We start from the raw sequence: 14,438 nt of genomic DNA, 5'->3' as shown, positions 1-14,438 counted from the left end.
GGAAAGTAGGGGTAAGGGAAAAGAGAGGAAAGCCAGGAAAGGAAGCGAGGAGAGACAGATTAGCTTGGGCAAGCGAGCGCGCGAAAAGCGTACAATTTTGGAGTACTACTCTTGTGATCGATTTTGTTTTCTTTTTGCGCGATAAGTTTTTGACACGCGAGAAGTGCTTTCTTTGGTGTCTTTGGGTGCGAAGTCCAGAGAATACCAGGTGTGTGCTGGAAGTTGCTGAGAAAGCAGGCGACCCCGAGTTCCACGAGAGGCGGAAGGTTCCCCCAGCCAGAGGGCTAACGCGAGGCTAGCGTCAGCGACCTCGAGCTCCAGACACTACCAGTAGGGACGCCTACTGGCCCCAGCGTTGGCACGACAGCTCCTTCGAGACTGAGAGAGTCGTCACTACCTGCAACCGTGAGTACCGGTCCTTAGGCGACCGTTTTATTGTAAAGGGCAGCGGCCCTCGATTAGCCCGCGTAAGTCTGCCCGGTCTGCGTTTTCGCGCCGCGAGCTTGTCGAGCAATCGCGCTCGACGAGCGAGATCTCACACACACACACATACACTACACACCCGTGGATACTTTTTTTGTAATTATTGCATATTCCATGAATATACACTTATTATTTTAAACTTGATCGTGAGTGCTTCTTTTCTGTGCGTGCCCGATCCCCCTTCGTGTCGTGTTGAAGTCGTCGCGAGAGGTGACGACGTTCAAGGTAGCCGCGATACCTGATTCTGCAGCGGTGTCTCGGCGAACAAGACCCGCAAAACATTTTACAGGGAGTGTCACCGTTGGGTATCCGGGCAACACAGGCCCGGTCGAAGTGGAGAGACTCCGCCTCGTTGATCCGCATTGTGCACCCCGTAACAGCATATATATACACCGTAACTATAACCTCTGTAGTTAAAGTTCTTTAATAATAGACAAGTATCCTTATCACTATACCTTTTTTAATTTATTTTTAATTTATATAGAAAGTTATATTTAAAATATTATTTTAAAAAATCAATATGGACGCTTTTTTAGTTGCTTACGATTAAAAGAGGGGGGGGGTGTGTAAACATGAAAGATATGCTAAATGAACACAGTTAGTTGCGTCAACCCGATTGGAATTTACAAAAAAGGATGTGGTGCACTTAGTTATTCACCGGAAAATAAAGTAAAATACGTCAAGTAAGCAAAATACGTCTAGAACAGGGTGTCTACACAAATCACAGCAGAGTCATGCAAGTACCGTAAGTGTACCCATGATACTAAGCTAAGTATGAGGCATTCCTAAAGCTGGCTGCATATTGACTGAAACCGATCGGTCTGATACCTTACATGGAGGCTAAGAAGAGAATACAATCTTTAAATTGATACGCAAAGAAGTACTCGGTTGTCTCTAAGTTTGCTTACCTTTCTGCCAGAGATACTGTTCGTAAGTTGCAAAAGAACAAAAATAAAAGTAATTGACATTATTTGAAATAAAAAGTTAGACATATGGGTTACATTACTGGTAACAGAAAATCTTCGCAAAAGGGCGTGATGAACAAGTATGGAAAAACTTCTTATGTCTCAGACGGAACGATAAAACCATTATGAGTATAAAAATGCTAGTTAATATCCTTGAAAGAGAATCCTAAATATCTCAATGAAGAAACCTATATTACAAACACTATAACAACGCTATTAACGTATCTTTTTCAAGGTTGTACCTTGTAAAGAGATGTCTCTTAAAAGTTAAGTAACCCTTGTGGTTTTTTATTAGAACGTTTTGAGAAAGACTAAAAAGAAATATTCATTTTTGAAAGAAAATGTTAAATGAGTCTTTATTCCATGCAAAGATTCACTTGTCAGGCTATATAAAAAATGTTTTCTAATTATAGTACATTATCTACGCATTTCATTTTAGTAGTAAAAAAAATGAAAATCTTACCATGAATAATATTTTTAATGGAATTAAAAAAAATTGTATTAACTTTTTTTTATATTTTTCAGTTTCCACGAGTTGACCAATCTTCTCTAAAACAGTCAGGAATCGGAAAAGCTGTCATGTATCTTTATAAACATCCAAAAGAAACAAAAGAGAATAAAGAAAGAGCAGGAAAGTTGATCAATGAGTGGGCAAGACCAATTTTTAATCTTTCTACCGATTTTAAGGCTTTGTCGAAAGAAGAAAGGATGCAACGTGATATGGAACAAACACCTATAAAAAAAAGAAAAACTGACGATGAAATATCTTTTCAAAAATCACAGGATATAAATAGAGCGCTTAAAGGAGAATCCAAGTAAAGAATTTTTTCTAAGTATTTAATTTATTTTTCAATTAGCATTGCCTAATTAAACTTATCTTCCATATTATCACCACTTACATAGTAGGCAGAAACATAACTTTTTTCGTAAAGCAAAACAAACAAGATAGTAACACCTTTTTTTTAACATTAAAGAAACACGCCAATCGTTTAACTCTCGTCTAGCTTTTTGACTCACTTCCTAATCACGCTGAAACGTTGTGGGATAAAGAAAATGTATTATTCATGTAATTTCTTAACTGCAAATTAATGTCCTTAGGTAGTTTAACAGTTACTCTGAACTATTCTAATCCAAAATACAAATAACTCCATTATGTAGTACAATACAATCAATTTATCTCTGAAATTATACTTCTTAAGTCGATCATTTTCAAAGTAATGAGTATTGATATTTTCACCTTACAAATGATACAATATTTTCAAGCTTTGTATTGTTTCTTTTGGTGTTCTTTTTCTTTCTTTTTTTTTTTTTTTTCATCTGACGTACAATATAAAATGGTAACCAAATTTTTTTAAATTGATTAAAATAATGCTCATTGGAAAATACGAAATAGTATTAATAATATTTTATTGCTGACCTAAACACAACAGTGTCTAGAGCAACAATTTTCGTTATTGCCATGAGCCGTTATGTTTATTCTTAATAATATGTTTCATGCTATAATTACCAGCCTTCTTTACAGAAGGCTTCGTAAAAGTTGTTTTGACAGTTACGCCTGCGTCAAAGGCTTGACATGCACTAAGTACAGATTATGTCATAGACTACATATTGAAAAACGAAACATGTTGACAAAAGTATAGAAAGCAATATTAAATAATTGATCGTTATTATTTAACATTAATTATCATTTGGTAAAAAATGGATGTTTGTGGATTTGGGTCTTACGCTCCCTGACGGGCTGCGGGACTAGCAGACTGTCCAACTATTTGTTTGTTTGTTTGTATGTTGAGGAAAGGAAAAAAAAATAAAAAAAACGGGAATGTTAAGCTTTGTAAAATATATGTGTCCACATACTTTTCTTTTTGCAGGTTGAATTCTATATGATTCCTCAGTACTACTTCTTTTGATTTTATTAATTTTATTTGGTTTTAACTAATAGAATATTCTGCACAATCTGGTATACTTGTTTTTTTTATTTAATTCCACAATGAATTACAATAAATATATAAGACAATTGTAACAACTTAGATTGAAATATTGAATTAATAATTAAGAAGCACACTCGATGAGCAGTGGAAAGCTACTAACTAAAACACCACCCAAAAAAATGCACCTTTTGCGAAGCTTTAGTTAAAACTTGTATGTCTCGAATGCTATGGGGCCGGTACTTGCTGACTTAACGTGTTTAGACTTAGCGGCTCGTTTTGGTTGCCACTTGACACTTCCTAGAGCCACGAAGTACACAGTTGGCTTTGTTAGGTAAAGACTTTCGTTAAGTATGACTCTTTTAAGAGTCTTAAAATTTTATTATTGTGGAAATAAATATAACATAAAATAGATTAAAACAAAAATGTATTTATTCATGCTCGTCACTTAACAAGCAATAATAGTAAATATACAGTCGCAATAGGTTTAAAATTAAAGTGTTCAATTGAATAACATTTTTTAGCATAGGGGATGAAGAAATATTTATTTTGGCACTTTTTATGAATGTGTATTGCTTTATACTGAAAAAGGTATTTTAATAATGTATTATGCATTTGGAAAAAGTCAGTAAGAACGATAATAAGCTTATGTAATTGTATCAATGACTCGGTACTTAGTATTTAATTTTCAGTTAAATTAGAAAATGACAATTGTTGACCTATTTAGATTTTATGTCATCGAAAGCTAACAAGTATTGTATTTGTTATTCGAAATAGTTTATTAAGGTTACAATGAATGCCTTATTGTTTTTCAAACATACACTAGTATCTATTCTTTTAGAAAAGAATGGTGATGATAGAGAAGCTTTGTTATTGAAATGCTAAGAACACACAAAGTTTAATTAATTTTAGTCAATGACAAAAAAGTGTGGTATTTTAAAGAAAAGTTTAGTTAATCAAACCAATCGTACTGAAAGTAACGCCATACATCGTAGATGGGCCCAGCAGGACCCTTTTTCTCTGAACGTATACAGAAACATAAAAGTTTAATGTATAATTATTACAATACAAATCATAACGTTCACTACAGGTCCAAGGAAAAAGGTGCAGAATAAATTATTATGGTTACCTTACACTGATAAAGCAGTAGTAATAGTTGTATGATCAAGCAGCAGATAAATTGGTAGAATAAGTAGTCTAACAGCAACGGTCACAATCTTATGTTTCTCCAAGTGATTCTAAAATTGCATATTTTTTATAGAAAAAAAATAAAAAAATAAAACGACATGAGAGTGTTTTCTTATGTATTTGTGACGTAAAATGAGATAAAAATATTCCTAAAATTCTTTTTCAAAAATTTCAAAGTTCGAAATAAAAAATTTTGCTAATCATAATTAGTTTTTTTTTTTCATAAACACTTTTTTTTGTCAACTTCGAAAACATTTTTGTTAGTAGATATTTTAACTTCAGTAACGGATTCAAAATTGTGCTAAAAGACAAAAGTACACATTTTATAGTAATTTTATTATTCACTGTAAATTTAAAAAAATAAGCGAAAATTGCATTCGTGTAATTTTATGATTGCAGCCTATAATTGGTTTTTTTTTTTTTTTTTTTTCATAGTTTATAGCCATTTCTGAAAACTGTGCCGAATAAGCTCTGCAATGCTGTGTTAATATACTTATATATGATATTGTAATCGGCGTAGTGAAAAATCGTCTCAGATTTAATTGTGATATCAATCATTTACACAGCAAAGAGGACGTTATTGAACATGGCTTCCAAACCATCGAACGACAGTTGTAATACGTAAATAAAAAAGTAGATTCTCAGAGGTGCGAAACAAGTGAGATAAGGCCGAGTCTCAAACTCGTGAGCATGCGGTACCAATAAACTTATTATCATCAATTTAGGATTTTAGTTATAGACTTATAGGAGGGAAGAAAATTTACTGAATTCTTATGAATGTCACGGTATTTAAGTTTAAGCGATTGGTAGATTCTTTTGAAATTTAATAGCAACTATTGCTTCTAAATTTTTTATGTCTTTTAATGATCGTGATATTAAATCCGTTTTTTAATGCTAGGCTCAACGGAGAAAACACCATTTTTACAGTAGAATCACTTAATAATACTCTATGTATCATCCTTGAAATATTTCCTTATAAGAATCAAGATAATATAAGCTGCGTAGTAATGGTACATAGAGTAAAAAATCTTGATGCAGGCCTATTCAAACATATTTTAATTCAACATTGGCCTCAAGAAAGTTTTTCTGAACACAAATCTGAGAAGTCTATCTACATACCTTTACTAATAGAGGCACACATTCGTAATTAACGTTTTATGTGTATAATTTATGTTTTATATGTACTCGTGGGAAGCAGTTTTGTTATGTGTGTAATATTTTAATAGTTTTATTCTTTATTTCTTAAATTCTTATCAATATTTCTTACTAAAAATTGTATATGCAAATGGAATTGTTTTGCTCTGGAAAAAAGAACTGAAAGCGTGTGTCCCAATCATAACACTTAAAAAAAGTAAGATCAGTAAAATAAAGGTCTTTAAAAGTGTAAAATATAATTTTTTTTTTTTTTTTTTTTTTTTTTTCAATGGAAAAACAAGGTATTTTTTATAGAAGAAAATGTATTCAAGTACCATTGCATACTGTAGAATCCAAGGGTTATAACATAAGCTACTTTTTTTGGAATGCTTTGAAACAGTCTATATTTTTATTTCTGGAACCTTTGTTATTTATTTAGCTTTTTTATTACTTAAAAAATTGAAAATTTTCTTGCCCTTAAGTAATTTCTTTGCTTTTCGAATCATGTCCTTGGGCACATCAAAATGCTGTTTAATTATTGTGTAGGTCCAACAACTTGGAAGTAAACTCAGTTACTTAAATTTATTATGCGAGATTTCTCATAAATTCTATTAAAAATCTCTACAGACACTGATACAAGCTTTATTGGTGAAGTTAGCCTCCATATGTTCTTGCAAAATCCTGGTAATATCATAAGCTTTGACATAATTACTGCCTAAGCTTGAATCAGTATTCGTACTAGCACTAATTATAACTGTAATCTTTAATTAAAGTATACATAAATCGGAGTGAAAAAAGGAGGCCTAATTTTTGCTGTACGAAATATAAAATCAAGCACCTTATGCAGTATTAGACGAAGGATCTATGTTCAGAGTTTCTTTGTTACATAATTTAAAATTTTTTTTGGCACGCCCAGCGTAAGTAATGATTTATTTTAATTAGGAAATATTGTTTGTATACTTTAGATAGTCTATGTAATCTGTCATTTCTTACTTGACGACCTAATTCTACTCGACATCGTAAGTAAAAATGAAAACACACGATTATTTTAGAGTTGGATAGTCAAATAAGCTTGCAGTCATAAAAAAGTGTGTATTAAATAGCCAGCAAGAAAAATACTCCCAAGTTCATTAAAAATCACCTTATTTCCAAGTCTTTAAGTCTAAAAAGTAAAAAGCCGTAACTTTAAATAAGATAGCCTGCGTATATTTTGGGTTCAGTCAGTTTTTTTTAAGAAAATTTATTTCGAATTTGTTGTTCAACTCTGTGTGCATGTGCCAGGGCTTAAACGGAAGCTGATAAGCTCATCAAGCAGATATCAGCTTGATTTATTTTTTCCAAGCTTTCATCATAGTTTATCAACTAATTTTAAACAAATTTTTGGTCACTTATTACAGTCTTCTATTGGGGTGTGCAAAAATAATGTAACTTTTTTTCGATACACTGAGAAGTTATCTTAACTTTTGATTGAACTTCTTATGGTGTGGTGATGCTCTACTAAGCTAGAAGAATACGCTGTGAGAATTTTCATATGATTTTTTACCACGTATAAAAGGAGAAGCCTTTAAACGTTGCTATTCGAAATGTGCTATTAAAAACATTATAATTATTAATCCATTGTAATATTTAAGTCTAAAAATTCAATACTTTTATAATAATTATAATAATTACTACCTTACAAAATAATGACTTAGTATTAATTGATTATAGTCGTATTTTGTATTGTCTCTATAAGTTTGAAATCTGTTTTAACATCACTAAGTATTACATAACTTTTAATTTATTATCTAGTGTATTTATATTTTATCTTGAATACCATATTCTAAAGTAATGCAAATTAGTAAAATGGTATCCATTATACTGTTTTTTTATCAAGAGATTACTTCCACTCATTAATAGCTGCTGCAATTTATCAGTTCCTTTGAAATATTTATCAATAATGTTCTTATATGCAACCCCATTTCGACTTAGTTTTTTTAGAAGGGAAACTGATATTACAGATTTCATCGGCGCATAGCTTGGTTTCAATTTTTTTTCATTTCTAAACGTGTTTATTTTTTGAAGTACGTCATTCACGATAAATGTGCTATTTAAAATATCTGACCAAGAAATATACGAAGCTGTCAACTTTTTCAAAATAACGATGTCAACTGCAGCGTCATGGGCATTTTTAATTGACAGCTGCAATAGATTATTACTGAGGTATGATAGCTTATGACACTGAATTTCTAGAAATTGTTTTCGAAACAAAGCCAATGTATCAACAAATCCAAGAACTGTATATTCGAAAGAGTATAACATAGATAAATTGTCGACCAATCGTTTACTTTTTTATTAAAACTCTAAAAATTTTAATGTTGGTACTTGTATACTATGTAAAAATAGTTTCCTACCACTTTTTGTCAAGCCTGTGACTGCACTTTTCTTAGCATCTATACTTTTACAAGGTGCAATATATACGGATAAAAACTTTTTTTGCTTTTCAAAGCAACTTGAATTATATATTTGTCAAAAGAAAATTCTTCTGTCTCAATATCAAAAAAAGTGTATGCCACATCTTTAGTATTGTAAATAAAATCACTATTATCTTCTTTAATTAGATGTTCAGGCTGAAGAGAAATATCTGACAACGTCATGTTGGAAAATGTATATTTTGCTTGCCTTTCTTTTTTATTTCGTAGTTGTTTTTTTTAATACTGTTGAATTTTCTTAAAGTCTAGAAATGAGGTGTACTCGCTACTGTCAGTCTTTTAATTGCCTTCTTTTTAGCGTAGTTACATTAACACGTTAAATTCAGTTTTTCTAATACTTTAAAAATATAATCACTGCCTCAATTTGTATGCACTACTGCACAAGCATACTTGTAGTCCGCCGACTAAATGTTGTGCTAAACGAATAAAACATCGGACAGTAGCTTGCCATGGTATTATTCAAACTTTCATTTGTTTGTGATAAACCAGCGAGAACGAATTTATGCGCGTTGCTAGATAAGTCTGAAAAAAATTTTTTTGTGTGTTCAAAAAGAGTAGGATTTGTCATGTGACAACTGTTATCGTAGTTTTCTTTTTCAATTTTATATTTACAGTAACTGCAATAATTGTCGTAAATTTTAAAAATATGATGAGCTGAATTTTTAAAATATTCTTCTACTTTTTTTTTTTTTTTTTTTTGGGTTATTATTTTATTAATCATAAATAATTAAAGCAGTCAGTAAGCGCCCCGGGTTGTGTGGGGATAGGCGCTTGCGTTATTTTATTTGTTTTGTTAATAATTTAAGCAGCCAGTAAGTGCCTCGGGTTGTGTGGGTATGGGCGCTTACATTATTATTTTATTAATCATAAATCTGCCGTCCATGAGAAGAAAGTCGTTAAGTGACATTTTTGTCGAAAATGAGTTTTTCATATCAATCGATTCGTAAGGTGATCTCCAATCTAACTGTGTTTGTAAAAATCATGAACAGTTTTTCAATTATTTGGTATAATTTATTGAATGTTACTAAAGTTAGGGAAAACTTTCATCTTACACCAAAAAAAGGGCGTAAGTGACATGAAATTTAGAATTTGCGTTGGCAAGAAGGCGTAAGAGCACTTAATGCCTTTTTTACTCGATAAAATCAACGAGAAAGTGCATGGCTTCCAAAATTAAAAGTTGTTATGTACTTAAGGATGTTTTTGCTCTGGAAGTAGCATTAACTGAGGCTTTGCTTACAAAGAAAAAGGGCCGTAAGTACAGAGCAGATGACGACTAGGAGTGTAGTCAAAAAAGTCATTAAGTGCACTTAACGCCTTCCTTTTGAAGAAAATTACACCGAGCAAAAGGCGTAAGTACAGTTTTTCAAATTTCCCGTGAAATAATCGACTTTTTTTGGTGATCAATGCAAAGATCGTACACTGTTAACCTCGGAATCATCATTTCTGCGGTCAAAATATTCCATTTTTATCATATTGTGAACACAATTAGCTTTTTTCGATTTTTTTAGTTCCGAATGAAGTGCACTTGACGACTTTCTTCCCTGGGACGGCAGAAATAATTAAAGCAACCAGTAAGTGCCTATCCCCACACAACCCAGGGCGTTAATTGGCTGCTATAATTATTTATAATTAGTAAAATAATAACGCAAGCACCTATCCCAACATAACCCGGGGCACTTACTGGTCGGTTTGATTATTTATGATTAAAAAATATTAACGCAAGCGCCTATCCCCACACAACCTGAGGCGCTTTCTAGTTGCTTCAATTATTTATAATAAATAAAATATTAAAGAAAGCGCCTATCTTCACACAACTCGGGGCGCTTACTAGTCGCTTTAATTATTTATAATAAATAAAATAATAATGCAAGCGCCTATCCCCACACAACCCGGGGCGCTTACTAGTCGCTTTAATTATTTATAATATTGTGGGATAATTCTTTATCCTTCTCAATATTTTTATCATCTCTGAACTTGTATAAGAAATTGCCCAGTCCTTTCTTACTATGGTTAATGTCGGACTGTTTAACTATCGTAGAATCAATCAATTTCTGAATGGCATGAATACTAGAGCTGTCATTGTCTTCAATGAATACTCCTACTTGAGCACTTGAATTTTTAAGAATATGGCTATTAACTATCAAGTCAACTGCCCCTTCGGCCTTCATGGATTCGGTAGTTTCATGGTGATTTAATCTACAGTCGTGGGGCTTATTTGTTGTTGTTCTTAAATTAATTTCACAAATTCGGCATTTTTATTTTTAGTGCAGAAACCGAGAACTTTGCCAGTGTCGTGACCAATTATTCTACCAAACCCGCTCAAGCTATCATATTTATATGCTGTAGATCTCTGACTTCATCCCATGTCGTAACTTAACGACAGCCTAGTGATTTTTGGGGGGTTTCATTTGTAGTAGTATAAGTAAGAAATTTTTTTCGAGATCTCGTGGCTTAAAAATCTGTAAAAAAGATAGAAAATAACTTTTCAGACAATTTTTCTTTTTCTTTTAAAAAATCATGTACTCACTTCTATTACAATGATTACTTAATATTGTATACGTACAAAAAAAAAAAAAAAAAAAAAAAAAAAAAAAAAAAAAAAAAAAATTGATGAAGTACACACCGATTGCTTCTTATTGACAAAAAAATTTAGGAAAAAAACAAATGTATATAATAAAATAGTTTATGTTAATACTTTTCTATAACAACCGTTTTCAAGTTTATTTGCAAATATGTATAGTAAAAAAGTAAAACATTGTAAAGTCATAATATAAAAATTATTTCAAAAAACCACTTTCTTAACCCTAATTCTTGTATATATAAAAAACACTCTGAAGATTACTATGAATAAATACAATCTTTTTTCTCTACTTAATCATGCTTCTGTATTTGGTAACAGTATTATTATACTTTAAACTTTCATGGCATAGTGTTTCTATGATTGAAATTTACAAACAAAGTTTCAACTCATCGATTTTTTCCCCGTGGGTCTTTTTGTTCAAGGACTGCTTGTGCACATGATTCCTTTGCTACTTGCTCGAACACGGATCCTACGAGTCTTTCATGGAATGATTTATCATTGAGACCAGGAAGACTGATGACTTTTAAAAATTTATTAGCTTTCGTTGCTTCCAACCGAGAGTTTAACGATCCTATAAAAACAATATACATGTTCAGCAGCTGCAATAATTTAGAGCTTATATCAATAAAAAAGAAAACAATAAATTAAACTAACCTAAGGCTAGTTTGCTATTGATTGCAAACAATGTCACGAATTTTGCAGGGTCCACACATTTTTCACTAGATTCAACATTGCTTACATGTGAACATTTGTCACATTTTACATGGAAAATGGATCCCAATCCCTGAACACATTTATTAGTAATGTCTGTCAAATGTAATTCGTGATTACATTCCTTGCAAAACATCCTCTTGGCAATATAATTGATTGATGTCAACAACTCTTTAACCATCAACAGAAACATTGACTTTTCTCATTTCAACTAAAAAATTTTCAGTACTTTGAGCTTTTTTTCATTTTACTTAACCTTTTGTCTCGTAAATGTCTATCAACTTTTAATTTTTTAACAAACTTTCCGTAAAAACCAATTTTTTTATTATGAACAGCATCCGTCGTAATTTTGAGGTTATTTATTTTTCTCTTTACTGTGCCCATCTTAAACACCAAAGTCACACCATGCAACATGTACATTCAATAAACAAATAATTTATTATTTTTGTCTGCTTTTGAATTTTAAGTTGATTAATTACAATAACTTCAATCAAATAAATATGTACACTGTTATCAGTAGAATATGACAACAGCAGTAGACGACAAGAACAGTTGACGACGTGCCAGCAGCCAAAAAACTTAACAGCGTTGCCAAGCGTTTTTCCTCCCCTTGCCTGTCTGAGATTTCCCCCCGCTAACACTACTGGACCTCCTTAAAATGTTAGACAAAAAACGTCCATTCAGTGGCCGCAGACTATGTCTAGTAAAATTGTTGCATGATAACGCCAGACCACACATGCGAAATCTGTCTGTCAAACTTTAATGTTTCTTGGTTGGGGAGTTTTGTGGCATCCGGTATACTCCCTAGATCTCGTGCCAACTGATTATTATATTTTCGGATACATGAATAACGTGGTTTAAGATATATACTTTTAAACCTTTAAAGAAGTGCAAAAGTGCATCAATATTTTCTTCGCGTTTGGAAGCCAACAATTATTTAGTGAAGGGATCCATAAACTACTGATTCGCTAGCAGAAGGTATTGGGCAATCTTGGAGAATGCTTGAATGATTGAAAGTATAAAGTTTGGTTACCGTCCGGGGTATTATTTTATTAATTATTAATTATTAAAATAACTACTATTCATTTATTTCATCGTTTTACATAGATTTGATTTTTAAAATGTCGCGCGCAGCTGCGATTTCAAACTTTGCGCTTGATAGTACCGCCTACCGCCCGTTAGGTGGCAACTACTAGTTTCTGGCAAACATCGCAAGTGAGAAAGTAGTTTATAGTATATAAGAAGGGCTGCGCGACTTCTTGCAATCATCCCCCCGGATCACTCGATCTAAGCCTATGCCAGGTTCTCGCTTAATGAGACCTGTGCTGCGACAGTGGCTAGAGCAATAGTTTATTACAATAAATACTTATGTATGAAACCATGCAAAAAGTTCTGTGTGTCGACTCTTATTTTACCCACTCTCGCCATTATTGTCTATGTTACGTGGCATTGTTGTCCTACCACTGTGGAGACTGCTGCTAGTCACTGCCCAACCAACCACCAGTGACACCTAACTCTGGTGGTGAAAAGGAATTCCAGCAAAAGTGCACTACCTCTCCATGCCTAGAGTCTCTAGCACAGGGTGCTTACTGCTGTTCGATCTCGACCGCTGATCGACACCTTCAAAGATGACTTCGGCCACCCTCAACTCTCCCTCTCTGTTGAAAGCCGCCTACCGTCCAAAAGGCCGGTCGTAACAGTTTTCTTTACATAAATGAAGTTGAAAAACCAAACAAAGTTGCATTATTTTTGTACATCCCAAGTACAAAATCTAAAGGTATCTAGCTTTTCATTTGCATTCTGCGTAAATAAAAATCGTTTGTCCTTGACTAAACATCTAAAGTTAAGTAAAAATAATTGTAATATCATTTTAAACTTGAATTTTAACATTCTGTAAGAATCTGCAAATATAAGTAGGGATTTTCGTATCAAAAATACAACTTGACATTGAAATTTAGGTTAAGGTCAAATTGAAATTCACTATCCGGTGTCCAGCTCTGAACTTTACATCTTTTAATACGGTCATTTTTTAATTGGTGGCTATCCTGGCGGGATACCTAAGTGCATTATGTAAAATACTTATTATTTTTAAAATTGTTAATAGCTAAAAGCTCAATTGACATGATTTTTAAAGTGTTACACGAATTGTACTGTTACATTAGGGGCCTAAGGAGCTGTTTATTGCAGTATTCTACAATGACTGTCTTAAGAAACATTCAAATATTTGTGGTACCTGAGATATTTCGTTAAAAATCAGCTGACATGTTATACGACATCAAAATAGTATAGTATAGATAACTCATCACTTTCTCTTAACTAAATCATAAATAATAAATTAAATTAACGAAAAAATTTAAGAAAACATTTTCAAACTTTGCTTTTATTAAACCAGGTGTGGGTGGATCAATATGACCCCCCCTGCAGAAATAAAACTTACAACAAGTGAGTTATTGTAACTCTGAAAATTGCAACGTTGCATGCAACAGAAATATAAATAAAAGGTTTTTTTTTTTTTTTTTAAGAAAATGTTTTAAACGCTTAAACAAGTATTGAGAAAGACACCCAACAATTTTAAAACCGTAAAAATATACCCCTCTCAAGATATAGAAGTTTGAATATTGATTCAAGTGTATGGGCGTAAAAAATGTGTTTAAGCTTTTAAAAGTAAGAAATTAAGTTTATACTAGTGTATATAAATCAAGATAAGTCCCTGTATACACAATAAATCATCAAAAACCACCAAAAAAACTCATCGTTACGATAACATCACGATATTATACCAATGACCCATATGACCCAATAACCCAACAAAGTTAAAATAAGTTTTATACGCATGCACAAATGACTTGAAAAATGAAAAATCATCCATATTAAAACTATATTATTAGTGCTATTAAAGTAAAATAACTAAAAATGTAGATTTTCCGTCCTCGAAAACTTAGTATATTAAATATTTGATTGTGAAAATGACCGTAACAAA

The 14,438-nt window shown here is 32.3% G+C and overlaps 1 protein-coding gene across 1 annotated transcript in view; it reads left to right on the top strand.

The window, feature by feature from the left end:
• The window catches only part of LOC106639267 (protein IWS1 homolog A), a 244,301-nt gene that overhangs the window by 150,854 nt on the left and 79,009 nt on the right, over window positions 1-14,438 (top strand). Inside the window, exon 4 of the mRNA XM_089592370.1 lies at window positions 1,974-2,263. Coding sequence (XP_089448496.1) covers window positions 1,974-2,263 — 290 coding nt within the window. The remainder of the gene's footprint in view (window positions 1-1,973; window positions 2,264-14,438) is intronic.

This window comes from Copidosoma floridanum, unplaced genomic scaffold (assembly GCF_036245765.1).
Source record: "Copidosoma floridanum isolate Cflo_tuat_1 unplaced genomic scaffold, Cflo_Japanese_pri ptg000016l, whole genome shotgun sequence".
Lineage (NCBI taxonomy): Eukaryota > Metazoa > Arthropoda > Insecta > Hymenoptera > Encyrtidae > Copidosoma > Copidosoma floridanum.
Note: the sequence above shows the minus strand (reverse complement) of the source record. Positions and strands in the feature narration are given on the sequence as shown.